The sequence below is a fragment of the Chelmon rostratus genome, chromosome 12, assembly GCF_017976325.1.
Source record: "Chelmon rostratus isolate fCheRos1 chromosome 12, fCheRos1.pri, whole genome shotgun sequence".
Lineage (NCBI taxonomy): Eukaryota > Metazoa > Chordata > Actinopteri > Chaetodontiformes > Chaetodontidae > Chelmon > Chelmon rostratus.
Window position 1 is genome coordinate 3,138,372 of NC_055669.1, and position 22,421 is coordinate 3,160,792.

General features: G+C 41.8%; 1 protein-coding gene across 1 annotated transcript; it reads left to right on the forward strand.

Annotated features, from left to right (window-relative positions):
- The first annotated feature begins 881 nt into the window (after positions 1-881).
- On the forward strand, positions 882-9,364 carry olfml2bb (olfactomedin-like 2Bb). The gene is made up of 9 exons (XM_041949151.1): positions 882-1,498; positions 2,511-2,783; positions 2,924-3,031; positions 4,532-4,693; positions 4,812-5,046; positions 5,799-6,260; positions 6,373-6,549; positions 6,779-6,975; positions 7,642-9,364. Exons 1-9 carry the CDS (start codon positions 1,199-1,201, stop codon positions 8,029-8,031), a joined length of 2,304 nt encoding a protein of 767 aa, XP_041805085.1. The 5' UTR covers positions 882-1,198; the 3' UTR covers positions 8,032-9,364.
- Positions 9,365-22,421: the final 13,057 nt, after the last annotated feature.

Sequence of the window (22,421 nt, forward strand, 5' to 3'; positions counted from 1 at the left end):
GTTTTAAAAAGGTATTGGATTATCTCACAATTGTGTCAGTTATTATTGTCTGTATTTACCTGTCTCATTATGCTTTATTTGTTCATTTTTATCTTAAAATTGACCATATAACATGAAAGACGTTCCGTAATAAATACATATAGAGACCTTGATTTTTGTTATATTAAAATGTTTGGGATATCTTTGACAATATTTAGTAAGACTGTTTCCTGAAATACGTAGCATATGTATCATATATAAAATCATATATTAGAATACATTCATTTATCCATTTAGGGGGTGAGCCATTGAATTTGTACCTCAGTTAAAGTTAAAAAGTACCTGTCATGTTATCTTAAATTTCACATTTTCATCTCTACTAATCCAACCAGAGAGCCCTTTCAGAAGCTCTTTAATACATCCATAAATTTACCCGTAATCTGGGTAAACACCTGAAAACTGAAGAAAAATCTCTTACAATGAAATTATTTAACGTAAATATGTGTCAGAACACCAATCAAAATAAATAAATGAATAAATAATGGATTTATGAGATATTTCAAATTAATGGATGATGTAAGGGGAAAGTCGGTGGCCACCACTCCAACTTTACTTTCTTTGCTGAAGACAAAAACTTTTCTCCTCATCAAAATAATGTCTTCCATTCCAAACTCATTACATTTATAACAAGTTATTTTTTTATATTTCAGCAGTAAATGAAGGATTGTTAGAGGTATTTAAGAGATTGTTGACTGTGAGTCACTGCTGGAGGAGGAAGATAACCAAATGACCAGTATTTCTCTCTCTCTCTCTCTCTCTCTCTCTCTGTCTCTCTCTCTCTTTCTGCCCCCTCTCAGCTCCCTCTGTGTCTCTCTCAGTCAGTCCTGGTTTGGACAGTGGTCGGTGTGGAGGTCTGTGTCCTCTGTTGGTGCCACCCAGCTTCATCAGCAGAAGCTGAATCTTGTGCTCTGGTCTGTTCAGCAGACTATGTTGGAGGTGTTTTAAGAGGCCTTTGAACACCTACGGACCGTCGTTTAGAAGCGTTTGGAAGCCGGACAGTTATTTTCCAGTGAAGCTTCCTTTAGAAACTGGTGGCTACGTGGGCGATTGTTCCTTCAGCGCTGCTCAGCCAGTCTTGGCTACAAGTACCTGATAATTACCTGGGACGAGCTTATTTAGCCACAGTGTGCAGTTCATTGTCGGCTGCTGCTGTGCAGAGATGTGGCGCAGACTCTCGCTGCTGATGCTCTGCTGGGCTGTGAGAACTCTCGGTGCTCTGGAGGCGGACAGAAGCGCGGAGCCCTCGCCGGAGAAGATGCTGCCGACCGGGGCAGCAGACCTGGCTGAGCGGGGCAAGGGTGCGCCCTCCGCGGCTACAGCGGAGGACAGCCAGCGGGCAGGGGAGCGGCTGTCCCCCGGAAGAGACGCTTCTTTTGGGGGTGCGGAGGGGGGAGTCCAGCAGTCCACCGCCGAGCCTCTGGAGGATGAACTGGACAACCAAGAGAATATCATCAGCCAGGTCAGTGCAATGTCCTTCATGACCAAACTGCACACACAGACTGGAAGTTTAATGACAATAACTGCAAAAAACTAATATAAGAAAGATTTCACATGTTTCAGACATTAAAATTGGACAGTGTTCAATTCGGCCTTATGCATCATACTTAAACAGCACTCCTCAATACAAAAAACAGTTTAAAACATGACCCTCCCAGCATTAGCCGGCCAGTGAATCAGTTGTAAAAGCTCTGTGAGTTGAAGAGAAGTTCTGTATGGACCATGCTGGCTAAAAAAAAAAACGGATAATGATGGGAAATATTAAATTGCCAGACATTCAGACCAAGACCGGTTTGATTTGCCTCTCTGCATGAAGCCTCATCTGATCTCATTCGCTCACAGTCCTGTGTGTCAGATCAGCGGTCGACTCAGGAATATTTTCCATCCGCTTCATCAAGTGAAACCCACATGAGAATTCAGAGCACTTGTGCTTTTTGGACACATGCTGTAAATCTTAAAGTTCTCATTTCCTCAATGAAAATTAGATTAAGTGATTGTATTAGACGCATCAGTTTTTACTTGTATAACTATAAGTCTATACTTTATTTTTCCTTTAAACACAACCCAAACCCTTCAGTCTGTGAGTTCAGCTTAAGTGACGTGGTGAATCAGATCCAGAGCTGCGTGTGTGTGTGTGTATGTGTGTGTGCACCACAGCAACAGTTTGCATCCTTCTAGTGGTTAGTTATATAATATCCTTCAGTGCTCCAAACCAAAAAGTGCCTGTTTGTAAACGCCTGGAACGATCATCCTCCCGGGCAGCTCACCACTGCAGCTGCAAATCATCACACATGCTGCAACTTTTTAGTTTTCATTCGAGTATTTGTGCTTCATATACAGTGTAGACTAATACAGAGTGTCAAATATACATTCATATTAAAGTTAAATGTTTAACTTCTTTAACGTTTCCGTTCATCTGAGCAGCCCGAGTAAGTTGAAAGAAAGAGAGAGCAAACCTTGTCCCTCTCTTTCAGCTGCTGGGGGATTATGACAAAGTCAAGACTGTGTCATCAGGGTCCGACTGTGTGTGCCGCTGTATTGTTCGACCAATCAAGCGCTCTGACTGCAGCCGTATCCATGACAGCGACCTGGCATCGCCATCTGAGGCTTTTTACACTGTGGAGACAGTTACCAAGGGAACGGACTGCAAGAAGTGTGTGTGCATGGCTCCACCTACAGCTGTCAACCCCTGCGAGGGAGAGTACAGGTTTAAAAAACTGCAGGAGGCCAGCAAAGATGACATTAAGGTAGAAACACACCCCACACACACTATGTGGAAACTTAGATGCTCTCACTGATTTTCTGTTGGCTCTTCAGGACAAGTTCCTTCTTCAAGTTGTTTTTTTTTCTTTCTCTGTCATTTATCTCTGTGACGTTGCCTGTGTAGCTGGCCACGATCATAGACTTGTTGGAGGGCTCTCTGTATGGAATGGATTTGTTAAAGCTAAACTCTGTCACCACCAAGCTGCTGACCAGGGTGGACAACATGGAGAAGGTGAGCACACACACACACAGACACACACACACACACACACACACACACACACACACACACACACAGGAACAGGTTTATTGCCAAGTTGGAGTAGGAAAAAAACAAGTACTGCAAATCAAGAGGATGGAGTGTGCAAATGTAAGCAGTATGAAGAATTTTAGATTCTGTGCAATAAGATTGACATTAATGCCATGTGTCATGTTAGATATGGAGACTTGATGTTAATGTAATGTGTGGTGTCCATGGGACAGGATAAGAGTCAGTGTCAATGGGCTGTTCATGAGGCCAGCTGCAGTCAAGAAGAAACTGTTGTTGTGGTTTTGGTCCTGATGGACCGCAGCCTCCTGCCGGAGGGGAGTGTCTCTAAGAGTTTATGTCTGGGCTGGGACAGTCTTTCCCGCTCGCCTCATCGTCTCTGAGCCTTACAGGTCCCAGTCATGCATGGAGGAAATGTAACTCCAAACTCACTTAAAAAAATCTGCTTTCCATAAAGAAGAATGCCACAGAGTGGTACACAGCAGATGGAAGTTTTCAGGCTCTCCTTTAGCCAAAGACTGGAGCTCCAATCACATAATAGATACTTTCAGACTGTATAACAGATGATAGAAAAGACTTCTCACCTCTTTAAGAAATAGGAGCAAAGTGTTTCCAGATGAAGATGCAAAACATAACAATTTGTCTAATTTCAAGTGAGGTCGTGAATTGGATATCAGGGTCCTTTACATTTTTTACATCCTCTCATGTCTCTCGTGTGTAGTTCTAGTGTCTAATCAAAATCATATTTTCCTTGAAGCTTGATGCTTCTTGTCAAGAAGATGATGTTGACACTTTGTCGTGGAAGAATAGTTACTGTGTCGCCAAGTCCCCTTATGATATGTGCATTTTGTAAGGTTTTAGCCTAGGCTTTGGGGGCTGTAAACAGGAAGTGTAATGTTTCTTTGAGCCTATATTTGTTTACATTTTGTCAAATTGGCACCATTAAAAGTAAGATGAATTGGCCGTTAGCAGTTCCTGTTTGCAGTGTGGATTCAGTTCACTTTGATACTGAAGGAAACATAAAACTCTGATGTTCCAGAGTTTCCAATGATTTCTAAGCCCATTTATGGATGTTCATTACATCCTTAGGAAGTGTCGGTCACACTCAGTCTAAAGTGTAGTAGTGGTAAACTTTGTGTGTTTTGCTGCAGATTAAATGTTTCTCTCTCAAACACTAAAAGTAAAGAATACAAAAAATGTCTGATTACCTGATATCGTCTTCATGTAGAAGCTCTGTGAGCTCAAACTTTGGCTTCACGTTGCTCCAAAACCTCTCATGGCTGTTTGTTTGTGTTGAGACCTGTGTTGAGTCACAGCGTATGACTCATATCACTTTCATGCTCATCAAACCTCTCATTTATTTAGGTTTTGATTTTCATTTGTCACCAGTCTGTGTATTCTTCATGTAGTTGCTGGGTGTGCCATTGACTGTTTATGTACTGTCATCCTGTGTGTGCACGCCAGGCTTTTGCGCGTAATTTTACTGAGAGAGCAAGAGAGAAAGAGCGCATGAAGGAAAGAGCAAAAGAAAAGGAGAAAGAGAAGAAGGCCCAGCAGAAAAAAAAGAAAGCGAATGATCTGGAGCGTGCAGGACAGAAAAGTGGAGCAGCTGCCTACGCCAAGCAGGTACTTACCGTCTGAGACAGACTCCAGTATCTTAACTGTTTCCATAAAATACTCTTATCTCAGCTGAAGAGCCTAAATCTTTTGTAAATTAGACAGAAACTTTCTTGTCATGTTGCAGAAAAATTATGAAGTTCAGCTGAAGAAGAACCAACAGCAAGATGGTCTGGAACAGCCAATCAGGAATAAGACAGGCTCTCAAAAGCCAATCAAATACAAGACAGAACCAAAGCAGCCAATCAAGGACAAGAACAGCATGGTCATTAAGGGCGTGACCTTTTACAAGGCAGAGGAGGCGAACTACAACGAGGAGGAGGACGAGGAGGAGGTGGAGGAGGAGGAGAAAGGAAAGAGTAGTAAGTCTGATGTACCCTTATGACTAATAGTGCTGCTTTTATGTCATATTATGTATATACTATCAGGACTTGATGCAACAGGAAGTACTACGTTTTTTTTGGCAGTGGAAACGTGTGGTGAACACCGTGTTAACATATCATCATCTTCTTAAGTTGATATGATGTACTCGTTAGAAAACGAAGCATACAAAGCAACATTAGCATTCAGTTGGAATCACTTTATGTCCACCTGATCAGCCCAATATTCACTCTCTTTCTGCTCTGATCTACCAACGTCTGAGGGGAATATCAGGCTTTGCACTGTGTTCACCAGCCAGCTGCTAATCGTGTCTGTCTGCTGTTGGTGCTGAACAGGTGTGGTGGGTTTATCAGTAAAGTTGCAGGTCGTAAAACCAAAGAGCTGAAAGACACTAAAATGCTTCGCAGACTTCAGACTAATAGTTGGGTGATGGGTCTCTGTGGGGTCACCACTGAGTGACCCCCTTCACTCACAGTAACCATGTGACCTGTTGTTAATATAGAAATATTGATTATAGCTGCTTTGACCTCAAAGCAGATGGATTTGCTCCAGTACTGATTGGAGTATATCATAACCTCCTGGTGACTGATTGTGATGATGTCATATCAGATCTTGGTAATCTCATTCAGCAATAGGATCCTCTGGAAAATACAGATGATTTGCTGGTTCACTGCAGAACCTCAATGTAAAACTGTCTTCTCCTCTTCTAACTCTAATTTTTCTTCATTTACAGCTACTCTAACTACAGATGCCTCAGTGGATTTACTGATCTCTGACCAGCTCCCAGGACCTTCAACCTCTGTAAGCGCAGAACTAGACCTTCAGGACCTATCGAGGACACGCAGCAGGCCTGCACCCACCCAGCAGTCAACAGATCCCTCAACTACCTCCCCACGAACCACAACCACAACCAAACCAGCTCCCACCACCATCAAACCAACGACTAAATTAACAACCAGCACACCACCAAAAATTGCAAAACTAACAACTACTGAACTGAGAACTACTTTCCAGCAAACTACAACTACCATTCAGCCTACCATGCACGTCAATCAGCATACCACGTCAGCCTCAGATACCAATGTAGGTCCACCCATTGATGCGTCTCCCACGGCAGACTCTCAGCCAGGACCTAAAAGTCGACTCAGCTGGACGGAGAGCCCCGCTGACCAACCAAAGCCCACAAAAAAGCCTGGTAGAGATACATATAATACAGTACTTTGTTCTGCTCACGTTTTAGTGTTTTCATCACTGATATCAGTGAGTCTTGATTCGCAGTGTGACCTCTGGTGTGTGTGTTCTTGCAGCAGTGTGTAAGGACACAGTAGCCAGCTTCTCTGAACCGGTCCAGCAGAACTCTTATGGCCTAAGTGATGGAGCGTGGATGAGAGATGCTCGTGGCCATGGCAACGTCATCTACCTTACCAATGGTCACTATGGCAACAACCTCCTAGAGTTCCGAGACATGGACGCCTTCAAATCAGGTATAGGAGTTGTTTGTTTGTGGTTGTGTGTGTGTGTGTGTGTGTGTGTGTGTGTGTGTGTTTGTGTGTGTGTGTGTGTGTGTGTGTGTGTGTGTGTAGAAGGAATGAACCCATAATCTATTTTCAACCATGCAGAGACATTAAGCTAATGGATGGATGCGTCACACCTTGATGTGCTGTCATGGTTCCGCTCATCCTGACCTGCTGCATGTGTGCTTTTTCTGTTCAGGTCAAGCAAGTAATTCATACAAGCTGCCCTACAGTTTCACTGGAACGGGCCACGTCGTGTTTAATGGAGCTTTCTACTACAACCGTGCCTTCAGCAGGGACGTGATCAGATACGACCTGAGACACAGATATGTAGCAGCCTGGAACACACTGCATGATGCTTTACTGGAGGAGCAAGCTCACAGGACTCAGACTGAGGTAAGAGTCAGGTATATGTTATGTGATTGTGCTAACTGCAAGATGATTTACTGGTGGAATATACACTCGGGACACTTCAAAGGGTCGTGAAAGGTCAGTGGAGGGAAGGAAAACACTACAAATCACTAAAGAGTTCAAAGGGGCAAATAGTGAGGAGAGGGAACAACTGCTGGAGAGCTTTCTGTAGTTCTGGCCCAGGTTTTAGTGTAGTTTTATTATGTAGCCACGATGGTACCAAACCTAGCAACCTCAATGAAATGGCAAGATTACTAAAAAATACTACTAACTTAACTTTGTAGTTGATGTGGGGAACTTGTAAGCAGCCAGCCAGTTTCCACATCCAGCAGGCACAGAGCAAAGTCATCATTCATTTATAGTGGAGTGTCTTCCTTTTAGCTCTGTTTTGTCTCCACCAAAAGCCAGAACAATGAGTTGATGGATGTTGAAATGCTCTGTACAGCTGAGGGGAACAATAGAGTTAATTATTTAATGATTATTTGTTGGTTCATCACTACGAGTCCCGCCTTTCATGTACAAGTAGTCATTGTTAACTTAGAAATACAGATTATAGCCGCTTTTAGACACAAATGTAAAAGAAACTTGAAATAACAACCTGTTTTAGACTTTTAGATTTTTGGTCCTCTGTAACTATGTTATATTTACCAGGTGGAGTTTGCTGTTGATGAGTCCGGCCTGTGGCTGCTCTACCCGGCTCTGGACACAGAGGGCTTCCATCAGGAGGTGATCCTTCTCATTCACCTCCACCCCCGAGACCTGCAGCCAATAAGGAGCTTCCGCACAGGTCTTCGACGTGGCCGCTACGGAAACAGCTTCCTGGTGTGCGGCGTGCTTTATGCGGTGGACAGTACAGAGCGGCATTACGCTAATGTGACATACGCCTATGACACGCACACGCTCACACACACCGTGCCGGGCCTGGCGCTCACGAACATGCACGCTCACACCTCCCAGCTGGCTTACAGCCCGCTAGACAAGAAGCTGTATGCATGGGACGGTGGACACCAGATGACCTATGATGTCGTCTTTGCTTATTAACACAAGGGATGGACACACACACGGAAGAAATTCTGAATGAGTGTGAATAAGATAATAACTGAACAGATGTTGTGTCAATGTTTGTTTCTAAATGACTGTGGATCAGTCTGAAGCAGGGAATGTGGTTTTATGTTGACCCCCGCTGCTGCTTTGCCTCTCACACCAAAGTCTTAACAAGCAAGAGCAGCATTTAACTCACAAAAGAAGTCAAACTAGTGAAAATATTTCACCTTTGGAAAAGGACAAAACCGCAGAGGTCATATGAATGAATGTCTACACATCTTATTGTGGTGTGGTGGAGAAATCACTGTGAACCGTACAGAGATGGCTCCAATGATTACCATGTTAATCCCATTCTTCAAGAAAATGTGCTTCCAGAAGTTGAGTTTGTGGACTTTTTCTCACGTCAATTTATGTTTCAGTGTGGAGGGTTCTCCATTTATTCCACATCAGAAAAAAAACAAGGCTCATCAAAAATCTTTTTACTAGTCAGAGGGAGCTTTATCCACCTTGTAGAAACAGCAGTATGAACTGCTCAGGAGGATGTTTGTAAAGAAGCCTGAGACAGTGACGGTTATCATGTTGTGTCTTAAATAATCTTAAATCAAAAGTCCACTCACTAGTTCATTTATTCCTGCTGTGCTTAAATGGAGGTGTGGAGAAAGACTTGGTTGTTGGCCGGTCAGGAAGGGTCAGATGAAAAGATGCTATTGGTTGCATTGTGGGATATGTAGGATCCAGTGTTTTTGGTACTAAAAGTCAAGATATCTTGGTTCTGCTGAGTCACTTTTTAGCCATTTTTTCATCCCTTAAAGAACCCTGAACAACGTTGCTGTTGTGTTTTTTCATTAATCATGTATTCACAGCATCAAACCACATGTGCCTATGAATGCTTATGCCACTAAAAATCTTTTAGTCATTAAGCTACTGTAAAGGTGCCAAGTCAGAAATCTAATGTCAGGTAAAACCAGGGTTAGGGTTGTGTTTAATATACAGCATTCCCTTCTAGTTATTATGCTTTTATTTTCTGTATGTAATGAAGCAGCAGTTTATTTTCTTATACGGTCAAAGTGTTTTTTTACTGTATGTCTGCTTAGTGTGTTGTATATTTACCTTCACTCCTGTCCTATCATACGTTTTTAGTGCAGGTGGGACTGGAAGCCTGGTGAGGTTAGTGCTTTTTCTACCGTTGAAGCTCATTTATTTAAAACCATTTTCAAACTAGCACATGCTCCACACTGCTTTACTTGTTGAAAAGAAAAAAAACTGCCAAGACAAGGTTGATTTCAGCTGCTTTACAACAAGTTTGCCTTTTTATTTTGTTAATTTATAATAAAATGTTTCAAAAAGATGAAGGAGAACAAGCTCTTTCCAGTCTTCCCCCCTATATTTTCTGTCTTTCTCCCCAGTCTGTCCTGTGAACGTCCAGCCTGCTGTAGACATTATTCCTGGGGTTGATTTAGTTTTCCTGGAAGCAGCAGCGCCACTGGAAGGATCCCAGGGTGGAAAATAAGCCCCAGCCAGATGCTGGTGAACCTCCGACTGGGAATGCTCAGGACACAGACCAGACCCTCTGCACAGATTCATTTCAGATCATAGACTGGTGTCTGATAAGACTTCATCACAGAGAGCCTTTGCTTTCATGTCAGCCTGGGTTGGTGAAGCACAGCCCGGTTCCCTTCAGGGCAGATCGGTCCACATCAACTCAAAACCGAATGAAAATGCAGTAAAAGTAACGTATTTATAACAATGGCACATTTTCAAAGCCGGCGAGCACATGGGGAGTTAATAGCTTTGCTTCATGGACTAGTTTATGGGCCCCCTGCTCCTGGCCTGCAGCTTCTGACACGAGGTTGTTAATGAACTCTCCAGAGAACTCAACCTGGCACACACAATCTTTCAAGGGGAATATTAATTGAAAAGTAACCACTGGCTCCTTATCTTAATGGTGCAATCTTACCTGAAATGTGTTTTTGCAGCAGCTGCAAAATAATGAGACGCAGATCACAGAGAGCAGGACAAAAAAGAGATGGTTTCAAACTAGATCATTCCAAAATGTAAAAACAACATATTGACTATGAATGCATGAATTTTAGCAGGAAAGTTTCGATACAGTTGATGGGATCCTCTAGAGATGACATCAAAAAGTTATATAACCATCACGTTTATGTGCTAATGTCTGTGTGTGTGTGTGTGTGTGTGTGTGTGTGTGTGTGTGGTAAGTGACCACCTAGCAGGATGCAGAAGAAAGGCGCCCATTCACATCAACTGCATACTCAAATAGACTCACCAAGCTGTATGAATGTCTGTGTGTTCTGTACAACTGTCTTTAAACCACTTGGTCTAAATGTCTGAAAGCACGAGGACCACACACACACACACACACTCACACACACACACACACCAAAGCACTCTAGAAAACACACGCTAAGGATCTTATCTGTCCTAGATCATAGAGAACAGCATCTGGTTTACAACACACACACACACGCACACACACCCATATCGTAGTGCATAATGTCTGGTTTAAAGATAGCAGCGGTATCTACATACACATTCCTGACTGCCACTGAGCTAAAAATCTGTACAGAGAGAGCAAAAGAAAGGGGCGACGAGGAGAAATGAGAGCAGTTATGTTGGAGATTGAGATCTTTGGTTCATTAATATACTCATTACTTACAGGTAATGTGTGTTTAACTACAGATGGAATGAGAGGAGGTGACTGGAAAAGCCACTGAAGAGGAAAGAAAAGAAAGAAAAGGAGAGAGAATGAAAGGGATGCATTCAGAGGTTAACTGTCAGAGGTCACAGGAAAGGTGGAGGAATGAAGAACAAACAAGATCATAAACCCAGAATTCAAAGTGAGACCAAAAGGAGCTTGTGGAGCTTTTGTGGACACCAAAGAGATCAACTGAACATATGAAAACAGTATATATTTGGCCAGTGTGACAGCCTGACATTTAGATGAGACATGGGGAAATTCACCCACACCCTTCCACAGCACCTTCATGAAGCTCAGCATCATCACGGTTAATGAAAGGCACAAATTGTAAGGGTTTCATCATCTGTGATTTTCTGTGATAGGAAGTGACTACTTCCTGGTTCAGGGTTGAACTGCAGCAGTAACACTGCAGTGAAGCATAGACTCCCTTACCAATTTGATATGTTAAAGGATAAGCCTGCTGATATTCTATGTTCTTCTTACTGTCAACAAATCTCACTAAAAGACCAAAAATACGTTAGTCTGTGTGTTTAGAATTAATTAATTAATTTTCAACCTCTTTATCACTCAAATGCTGGATGCTGTCTAATTCATCAACTGTCAGAGAAGAAGACAGAGAGACAGAGGGAAGAAGAGAGGGAGTGGGCAAGGAAGAAACAGATGAAAGATGTAAAGATGGTGGGAGGTGGGAGGAAAATCAGGGTTAAACTGTGAGGTGGATAAAAAGGCTCAGTAATTTCCTGGCACAGCGGGGCACTATAGTTTTTTGCAAACATTGTTCAAACAGGAGGGAATCTCTTGGGGACTATTTTCAGAGGCGGATTAATCCACCTTGGTGCACTGCATTAGGGGGCGGTGATGTGTAATGTGTTTGGGCTCGCTAGTTTTAATCAAATGTTATTTAAAAAGGAGGAAACAGTCCGTTTGTTGGGGACTACTTTCAGCTGCGGATTAATCCACATTTGGTGCTCTTGAGAGCACTTTGGGCAGCAGGACAGTGTATGAGGGATTGAGTCAAAATAAACTATAGTGTGTGTTCATGGTAGTGAAGAAACATGTCAGCCAGTGCAACAGTGCAGCTCACTGATGTGTTTTCAACAGTTTTTGGAGCTCTATGGCACAGAGGAATGAAATATGTCAGGCTTTGATTCACACTGCTACAATCATTGTTGTTTTTGTCTTTTTATGGCCTTTGCTGATGACAAGAAAATACAGAATAACGAGCAACCAAACTCTACAGAAAACCTGGCACCTGGGCGGCTTTTAAACAGCCTCAGTGCTGGAAACTCTTCCACTGTTATGAAACAACAGGGACACAGTAAAATACTCCCAGAGCTGCTGTAGGTCCTGCCAGCAGCCTTCAGCAGGCTGTGATCAGCTTTTCCTACACATGCACCGTGTCTGCGAGCAGGAACTGATCTCCAGTACTGCCAAGGGAGCTGCACACTGGATGATGGACAAGTTCCATTTGATTTATTTGTATCTTTTCTCTGAACAGCTTTCTTTACCTGAGACCAGGTAAAACAGAGGTACCAGTGCCATTTTTATTTTTTTCATTATGCCATTAATGTCCTTAAAACTTTTGTTACACTTGTGGACTGACAAGAGAATACATGAACCAGATATCCATATGTCTTAAAATATAAGGAAATCAGAATTTAGGGTAGCCAAGATAGTCATCGTCAAACCTAAAGCTTTTCTGAAGTTGACATGACAGCAGTGCAGAGCAGCTGGACCCTGTGCTACGTGAGATGTGTGCCTTGATTTCTCAGCCCGGCCACAGACGTTTGCATCGGTGAACTGGTGCAGGTGGCTGAGGCAGACGAATATGATATAATAGTCGAAGCATGATGGAATAAAGTGAATCGCTGATTTTTCCTCAAGCAATCTTGTTTGGATGTCGAATGAAAAATCTCGGCATCATCCAAGATTTTTTTTTATTGTGGATTTCACATTTGCAGCACGCAAAACCAATCCAAACTAAGGCTCTCATCATTATCTCTTCATTCCATAATCCCACTGATAACAGCAGAGACATCCTGCAGCCTTCACTGATGCAGTCCATCATTCTGAACGCTGTGTGTGATGTAGATTTTCCCTGAAGCCATGGGGAGAAGCAGTCACATGTGCATGTTACAGGTGCTGAAAGAGGAGTAAGTGATGGATAGGAACATTTTCAGACATTTTTGGAACATCCAGATGATTTTTTTTCTTTGTTTTTGACTGCATGATGCATTACATAGAGAGACAGGAAGTGAGAGCCCTCAGGTCTTGTCTCTGAACTAAAGTGGGGTTAGACAGAATGACTGGAACAGAAAAAAACAAAAGCATCAACCCACTGTTCAGACATACATCAGTTTGATTATCAGCTCTTATCATTACAGTAAACAGATGTTAGTCGACGTAGTGAAGAACTGATGAGGAGTTAACAATGGATGATGAGGCATGTTTACTGTTTCAAGCTTTTGTTTTACCATCAAGTAGCAGGAGTAGAGTGTCATGTCATATCAGAATTAATCACTCCCAAATTGTAACTATGACTGGGAGACCTGAAAACCAAGCAAATATGGCCACCTCACATCAAGCAAAGGCTGCTATTCGGTGTAATTAAAACCAAATTTAATAGATACGCTGTTACATCGTCAATGCACAATGTTTCATACCTTACACAACCAACTCTTGATGGTGTGAGAATTCGTTAACATGAGAGTCCATCCCACCTCCACCAGATATCCAGCTTGGCATGAATGCAGTGTTACGCATTAAAGGATGACGTCACAATTTTTCAAGTCTTTGATGCACTTATTCAGCATTTAACTCCCAAACCATTTCAGACTCACAGTAGACAGGAAAAGAGGATCAAAACTGAGGCAGCACCACACAATATTATCTCTTCCAGTCTGGGTCAGCTGCTGTTGATAGTTGGCAGAAAACTCATAAAATCTGTCATATGTAAAGTTTGTAATCTGAAGTCTTCAGATCAAGTCATTCTTATGAAGATTTTTTCAGACATGTTTGATATTGGTAACTGACGTTGGCAACTGATGACGACGTTTGTGTGACATCCTGGTAAATAGCTTCACCTGAAGCTACCTTTGTATCTCCAGCCCCTCTGCAGGTCCTGCAGTCCTACACGCCTCTCTGTCCAGCATGTCAGCCAAACTCTATTCTTTTTTCCTCATTTTTTGGCCTTTTCAGTCCACTGCATAGGAACAGTACAAGCGGCTGGTTGTTGTCCATGTTAGTTTTGGTACCAGAACACCATCAGCTTGACTTCTCACTGGATTTTTGGGGTCGTCTGCTGCCGGAGCTCAAGTGACCGGCAGTTCGATGTGTTGCCTCATGTGTTTACTCAGCTGTACTGTAGGTTTATACTCCTTCCTGACCATCACACACTAAAACATCAGTGCAAGTTGTTGGAAACAACCTTTCTGTTGGTTTGTCCAGCCTTCATACGTTTCAGCTAGTCTTCAGTTTTGTCCCTCGCTTTAATGATTTCCATTTTCAAATGTCTTTATCACCAACCAACGCTGACTCCCTCCAGAGCCACAAAAGGTTTAATAATGCACATATTTTTTTATTTTATTTCATTTTTTACATATGCAGAAGTACTCCCCAACACCGTTAAACAGACTTTGATGCATTCCCCCTTAAAGCTATACTCAGGTGGCCGTACTGAAACAGCTTCTACTTACTGTAATCATTCTTCCACTTCATCCCTTGCTAATACACCTTCAGCATAAATGATGGGGGCAACAAATCTACAGTCTTTTTTCTGTGAAGAAATACCTTCCAAAGTTTATGTGAAGCTTTAGCATTTACGAGTTTGAGAATCCTACTGACACAACCCCGGGTTGAAAGTGAGAAGTCAAGAAGTTATAGAACCTTAATTATATGATATGAAATCGACAGACTTTGCTTCAGCTTCTATCCAGAGCTTCAGTGCTGGTGGAGAGGAAACACTAGAAAGCAGAGGAGAAGTGAGTGATGAAAAGAGAGCAAGCAGAGGTGAAGAGAGGAGGAAAGTGGTGGAAAGTACTGGAAGAGAGAGAGAGGTGGAGATGAGAGGAGGAGGAGGAGGAGAGGGAGACAGGAGAGAGAGCTAATGTGTCCCCCAGACATTAGATTTCAACATCTGGTTTGTTACTCTGAGCCTCTCAGACAGACAGAGAAAAAACGTAACTCACAGGACAAAATGTTGCTTTGGTCCATGCAAAACGATGGAAGGTACACCAACATGACGAGCAGCTCAGGTAGCTGATAAAACTGCAAAGAACTGGATGAAAAGTGCCAAACAGCTGGAGGCTAGTTAAACCACACATTAATCACACACTCATTTAGTCTGCCATGTCAGTCTGCAGCCAGAGTTTGAGACATTAAAAGTCAGAATTAGTTTATTCTGAAAGTTGAGTTCCTGCATGAATCTGCAAATATTGCACTTTTGTCAAACTCCCACAGCTCACTGTCAAAAACCTTTTCCATTCAATAATGGTTGAGCCCACACCGAGTGAAAATCACCTTTCCTGTGAGTCCGATCAGGGCAGCAGGTCTGATCTGAGCCTCGTTCTCCCATGAGCCCAGACTCCGAAACCGCAGAGTCACAGGGTCGAGGGCTCGAATGTGACTCACATCCTCCACCGTGTCACTCCTTCGCTCTCCTGCCGTCGCTCCTCTAACTCTCCGTTGGATCGGCTTACAGGAAGCGGGCTAATCAAAGTCATCTTTAGTCTGCTGAAAGCAATAAGCAAAGCTGGAGTGTCAGACACCCACATGAAATCCCTGCTTATTTAGATGATGCTAACGAGTCCAGACGGCAGCAGGACACATCTGCTGCATCCATCTGATCTGATGTTCTCCACAGTCAGGTCCTCTTCATCCCAAACTCACTGATGCTTCTGCTGTGCAGCAAAATGACAACAATAACTTCAGTCTGCAGAAGTTTATGAGCTGACAGTTTGCTTTAAAGTGGTTAAAGACATACAACACTTTGTTCTTTTCTGAAATCTATTGTATTCTTGTATCTTGACCCAAGTGATGCACTGACTTTGTCTCAGTGACCAAAGTTGACTACACTGCTTTTCTAATGGCTTGTCTTACTCTCAAGTGCAAATGTTCAGATTGTAAATCCACATGCAAAAATACTGCAAGCTTACAATGACCTGGATGAATGAGAATATTCACAGGCACTGCAACCTTTCAAACATAAATGTTTCATATTTTCAGTCATCTGGCAAAGTCTCATGTTCATCTGAGATTCCTGTTTCACATATTTTCATATACTTGTATAAATGTTTACATGTACACATGTCACTGCTCAGTGGTGGTTTCTCCTCCAGTAATTGTCCGCAGCTGAGTGCATCTTGTCAGATTCTGTCCAAAGTACAGACACCAAAGTTCATTGTTCTGAGTTGGTGACGGCCTTTTGCAGGACAAATGAAGTGTCGTTCTGCTCCGCATGAAGTGATGTGCTGATTGCTATGAATGCTTCAAGAACTGCAAAGTGGGCAATTGAGGAAAAAACTGTAAATGTCACTAAAGTCAGTTCACAGGGTTCCCCTCCCTGAGGAAAAGTAGTCCGCTGTGGGGTTGGGTGCTTTTATATGTAGATGTAGCAGAATTAAGCAAATTGCAGTCTAATTTACAGCCATTTCATGTTCTATTATTCTATTCTGAACAGTTTTTGAAATAGTTTGGACACATGTGCAAAGCGGGGAGTGGAGTTTTGGTGGTGTTTGAGTTTGAGTGAGAAAACAGCTCGTGAAATGTGAAAGGTGTGGTCATCAAATGCATTTTGTGTCAAAGCAAAGAAAAGTCCTCCACAGTTTACACCCAGTCTGTGCTGCTGACTGTGTGAACAGCTGTAATAAAGTGAACCCATTAATGAAAAATACATACAACCCGCTGTGAAAAACTAGAACATCATCATAGCTGAGCTGAGACAACAATCAGAGTAGATTATGAAATAGTGGCTGCTCTCGTGCATCGGTCCCAGTTCCAGTCATAACACAACACAACAACCAGATCACTAGACCAATGATTAGAATCCTTCACTGCCTCACACTGTATGATTTTATATTTAACTAAATCTAACTCATAATTGTACTGTGTGTTTTCTCCTCTTGGGCACTGCATTGTCTCAATCAGTGTACCAACATGGATAAATGCTACTACACTGAGCTTAATTCATGATTTGCAAATTAAACCAGAAATACCAGCCAACAAACAGAAAAGAAATCGCTCAGCAGAGAGCGACTCGCCTCCTGCACAGACATGAACAAAGGTTAAAGGCTGTAAAGCTCCAATTAAGTGAAAACACTATTGCTGACCCCAGAAACTTAGCAGAAAGTATTGTTATTCAAATGCTTTAAACTGTAACGCTACGAGCCACCATTTACAAATGTGAACTGACGCACAGGAAGATTTAAACCCAGACGATGATGAATGAAAGACGACAGACAAGAACACACAGAAGGTTTGATCACTGTTTCCAGCTCGGCATCCCGTCACCACATTTATCAAGGAACACTCAGCGTGGCCATTAAAGGAAAAACCCAGGCTTCGTGACAACATGTGAGACAACAAAAAAAGAAATCGCTGAACATTTTCTGTTTCCAGCAGCATCTGGCATCTGCATCGCTGCACTTACTTTATCACTGCAATCATTCATTGTCAACTTTATTAGCAGACACACCATTACAGACGTTCAGGGGCATTAAAGTGAGAGCTCTGGCTGTCCTGTTGCTCCACCAACACGTCTCTGCTCACCAGATCAGTGACTGCAAACAGAACCATTCACTTCAATTAAGAAAAAACATGCCATGCATATGTCTTATTTAAAGCACTTAAACAAGGACTGTTAAACCCTCCACTGTCTGATGCTCTTACAGGCCATAAAGTTAAACAAAACCATCGCAGGACAAAGGAGGATGATAGGTTTATGGACAGTTGGACAAACTGTAGGAAGAATCACTTAAGCTATTGAAATGGTTTCTGTCATTTCATAATATGTTTAAAACAGCATTATAAGTGTCAACTTCAGCCTCTGCCTCAGAGAATATACAAGATTTAGCCAGAGGCAGCCCACAGCAGTGAACTACAGCTGACGGAGAGCATCATGTCTCACAGCTGTTAACTCCAGAGCCTTTCTGACAAAAACTGTGAACTTTCACATCACGTCCTGCAAATGTTGAAGTGCTGTGTGTGTGTCAGCCTGTGCCTGTGTGCCATAGAGCTCCATGTTGTCCAGAAACTATTAAAACACATCAGTGAGCCACACTGTTGCACTGGTGACTCAGTCCTACATACACCGTCCTGCTGCCAGGAATACCAACCAGAGCACTGATATGAATTAATCCACCACTGAATATAGTCGCCATGGACCATTTCCTCCTGCTTGAGAGACATTTAACACAAACACTTTCCATAGATTACTCAACATGAACAATACAGAGATGTGGGCAGACATTCAAAGGTGTGGAACCAGGCTAACATAAAAGTGTGGGTGGGTTTGCAAGCACCTTTTCTAATTTGACATTTTTGTGCCTCAAACATTTACTGAAATCAAACCCGAAGTTTGGAGGGGAAATAACACTTTGGCACAGCTCACACAACGTGACGAGGAACTCCGACCAGATGCTGCTTCTTTCAGTTAGGGGTCGCACTACTGGTTTGATCTTTAAGTGTGTTTTATAAACTCATCCATGTGTTTGTTCAGCAGAATCTGAACAGTAACAAGTAACTGCAGCTGCCAGATAAATGTAGTGGAGACTATATTTAGAAATATAAAGTTGTATAAAACAGAAATAGTTATGTTCCTGAAAATTGTACACAGGCACGGCACTTTAACTGCTCATTAAAATTGTGTATAGAGCATTTTTATGCCCACGATGATGGATGTCTTATATAATGTGTGTGCTGACAGTAGTGGACCAACTTTTTACTCTTTCTTCTTATTGTCTATCTGTCTATAATGCATTATATACATTGCTGTTAATAACACTGTTGAAGTACTGGCAGGTGAAAATCATTAAAAGGTGAGTTTTTCTTGATGAATTCCACTATTAAGTTTTGATTAAATTAGACCTTCAAACCATCTGACATGGAGAACTCTGATCAGAGGACACTTACTTTGCAGCTGTAGTAATGCTGCCTCTCTACCAACTACAGCAGTGAGATAAATCCCAGTGAACTTGAGGGAATATGATGGATTCAACATTCAACATTTCTAATAATGCTTAGCTTTTGTTTATTTTTCGATTCTTGTCTTAATTCCACATATACTGTATGTGACTGCAGCCTCATGTTGTAATTAATTTAACATGTTGTACTTTAAAGTCTGCCAGCCTGGAGTCTTTGGCTTCACTGATGCATCAGAGGCAGCAGCACTAAACATGGAGGTGCATTAAATCCACACAGTAGGACGGCATTCAAGCTCATTCATGATGGTTGTTACTGTTTAATGGCAGACTGTACTATTGCCTCAAAACACTAGCAGTTCCAAATACAGAATATAACATACTGTCATTTTGTAATCATTTATTTATCATCAGAACAAAAATCGCCATGTTAAAGATGAATCTGGACTTGCAGAAACGAGCAGCCTTTTCCTGAAAGTATCTTTTCCTTCTCTGATGCTACAGATAGTTGTTGATGTGGTGAAATGTCAGCTTCACATTTCTCTATTTTGGTCTGTAAACAGAGTATTACAGCATCCTGGATAACTGCACATATCCCAGCTGTGGTCTTGTGTCTCTCTCTCTCATACACACACACACACACACACACACACACGTGCAGATACACACACAGTAATGTGGGAAGTTCCCTTTGATTGATTCCTAATTCCAGTGCTTATGAGAGCATGGAAAACCTGGACCACATGGCCCCCCCTCTCCTTCCTTTCTCCTCTTGTCACTTTCACACATTTTCACTTTACCTTATTTAAACCCATTTTTCCAGCTCTTTTACGTAACCCTCTCTTTCTGTTGGCGGCCACTGTTGTCACCCCGCCTCCTCTCTGCACCATAGTTCCAGTGTGTGAGCTCCAGTTTTCCAGGCACGTATTGGACCGGACAGCTGAGTTACAGTCCAGCGCTGGAGGAACAGCCTCACGCCGTACCACTCACTGTAACAATCCACACACTGTACTTTGATCTGGACTCGCTGACGCTGTCACACTGAAGAACCTGCACACCAACTGCAATCATGATTAAAATAAATGATGTAAAATCCTACAAAAAGACTCTGTGCATGAACGTTTGTCAACAACTGTCCAAAGGATCTGTGTAGCTGCAGGGATCAGGAGAGGATGAAGTTTATACTGTATGAATAGACAGGTAGATGGAAGCTAATATCTGAAGCTTTATCCAGAATAATTATTCATAACTCATTTATATAACAGTGGTCATAGCTACAGTTTTAATAACTACCACAACTCTCCACTGACACTGAAGATGATGATAATATGCAAATCAGAAGTAGAGGAATTTATATGATGATCTTATCATCCATTCTATTATATGAAGGTTCAGCAAGAAGTCATGATGACACATTACCATTTGTAATTCTATCATCACTGTACTGAGAGGCTTGTTTATCTGTTGAGGGCACTGCTGCTGTTTGCTGATAGATAGATAGATAGATAGATAGATAGATAGATAGATAGACTTTATTTATCCCAAGCTGGGAAATTGCAGTGCAGCAGCAGCATTACACACAGTGAAATAAGTGAAAATAAGACTATAAAGAACAAACTATACAGAATAAAATATAAAAATAGCGAGCAGTAAAAAGATTATATACATAACAAAATAATAAAATAGCCAAATAGTAAACAGTAGTAAAAAGTATTGCACAAAAGGAGTATCAAATGCAAATGGCAGTGAAAATTAAGTGTACCGTGACTGTAAGAACAAACTATATATAATAAAATATCGAAATAGCAAGCAGTACAAAAATTATATACATAATAATAAAATATCAAAAGCAAACAGTAGTGGTAAGAAGTATTGTATTATTATTATTATCTTCAGATGTTATTGTACAGTGTAATGGCATGTGGCAGGAAAGATTTCCTGTATCCGTCCCTTCGACAGCGGAGCTGTAGCAGCCACAAGCTCAACACTTGTTGCTTCAGCTCTTTCACTGTTTCAGGGGGCAGAACAGACTCTTTTTGCTTTTCTCAAGCATCATAAGGTGTGGATGTCTACATTGGAGCTGATCTGCCATCTTGTGGTGCCCATCGGTTACTACAAATAATGTTCTGCAGGGCCCCTTCAAAGCAGGAGGAAGACTCCAATGGAAAATGGCAATTAATCAGCAGTTTGTGCATTATGTTTTCTAAATGACACATGTGCTGTTTGAATAACAAAATAACAACAACAGACTGTATGTAAAGTATTAAGAGAGCAAACTCAAAATCTGGTTTGGGATGATGACGCTGCTCCTTGTTTGCACATTTGGCAGCCGGGCTGAGTCACGTCTGGCACCACCTCAGCCCTGAACATCTCATCAAAACCACCAAGTCCTACATGATTTTCATCCAGTGAAGTGAATTAAACTGCCTCTATGAAGGATTATTATTAAGGCTTTGGATTAAATTAATCATCTCCAAAACATTGCCTGCAGTACGTCCTGACCAGTGGTGGAAGGAGCACAGCACATCGGTACTATCAGCTAAATGTACTTCAAAGTTAAAGTACTCATGATGCAGAAAAATCTCCACTGTGACTTACCATTATATCTTAATTTGCCTGCTGTAGCTGGTCCAGGTGGAACTAGATTGAACTACTTCATATACGCTCAGTAGTTTAGTCCAGTGGTTCCCAGCTGAGGGGTCAGGCTGCCTCAGAGAGTCACAAGATAAACTTGGGGTGTCAGGAGATTAATGGACAGGAAACGGAACAAAAACGATGTTCTGCTACAAACTGTACATTTGGAAAAATTATTTTTGACTTTTTTAAATTAAACTTTAAGCTTTTCTGTGAATTAACTGATAATTTGACCTCTTTGTGCCTCAAACGTTTACTGAAATCAAACCCGAAGTTTGGAGGGGAAATAACACTTTGGCACAGCTCACACAACGTGACGAGGAACTCCGACCAGATGCTGCTTCTTTCAGTTAGGGGTCGCACTGCTGGTTTAATGTTTAAGTGTGTTTTATAAACTCATCCATGTGTTTGTTCAGCAGAATCTGAACAGTAACAAGTAACTGCAGCTGCCAGATAAATGTAGTGGAGACTATATTTAGAAATATAAAGTTGTATAAAACAGAAATAGTTATGTTCCTGAAAATTGTACACAGGCACGGCACTTTAACTGCTCATTAAAACTGTGTATAGAGCATTTTTATGCCCACGATGATGGATATCTTATATAATGTGTGTGCTGACAGTAGTGGACCAACTTTTTACTTTCTTCTTATTGTCTGTCTATAATGCATTATATACATTGCTGTTAATAACACTGTTGAAGTACTGGCAGGTGAAAATCATTAAAAGGTGAGTTTTTCTTGATGAATTCCACTATTAAGTTTTGATTAAATTAGACCTTCAAACCATCTGACATGGAGAACTCTGATCGGAGGACACTTACTTTGCAGCTGTAGTAATGCTGCCTCTCTACCAACTACAGCAGTGAGATAAATCCCAGTGAACTTGAGGGAATATGA

What these genes read in the sequence shown, in the direction of transcription:
- olfml2bb (XM_041949151.1), top strand. Translation starts at nt 1,199, where the DNA reads ATGTGGCGCAGACTCTCGCTGCTGATGCTCTGCTGGGCTGTGAGAACT. An exon ending in GGGTGGACAACATGGAGAAG is followed by an intron (nt 3,032 to 4,531) that starts GTGAGCACACAC and finishes TGTGCACGCCAG; the next exon opens with GCTTTTGCGCGTAATTTTAC. An exon ending in CATGGACGCCTTCAAATCAG is followed by an intron (nt 6,550 to 6,778) that starts GTATAGGAGTTG and finishes TTTTCTGTTCAG; the next exon opens with GTCAAGCAAGTAATTCATAC.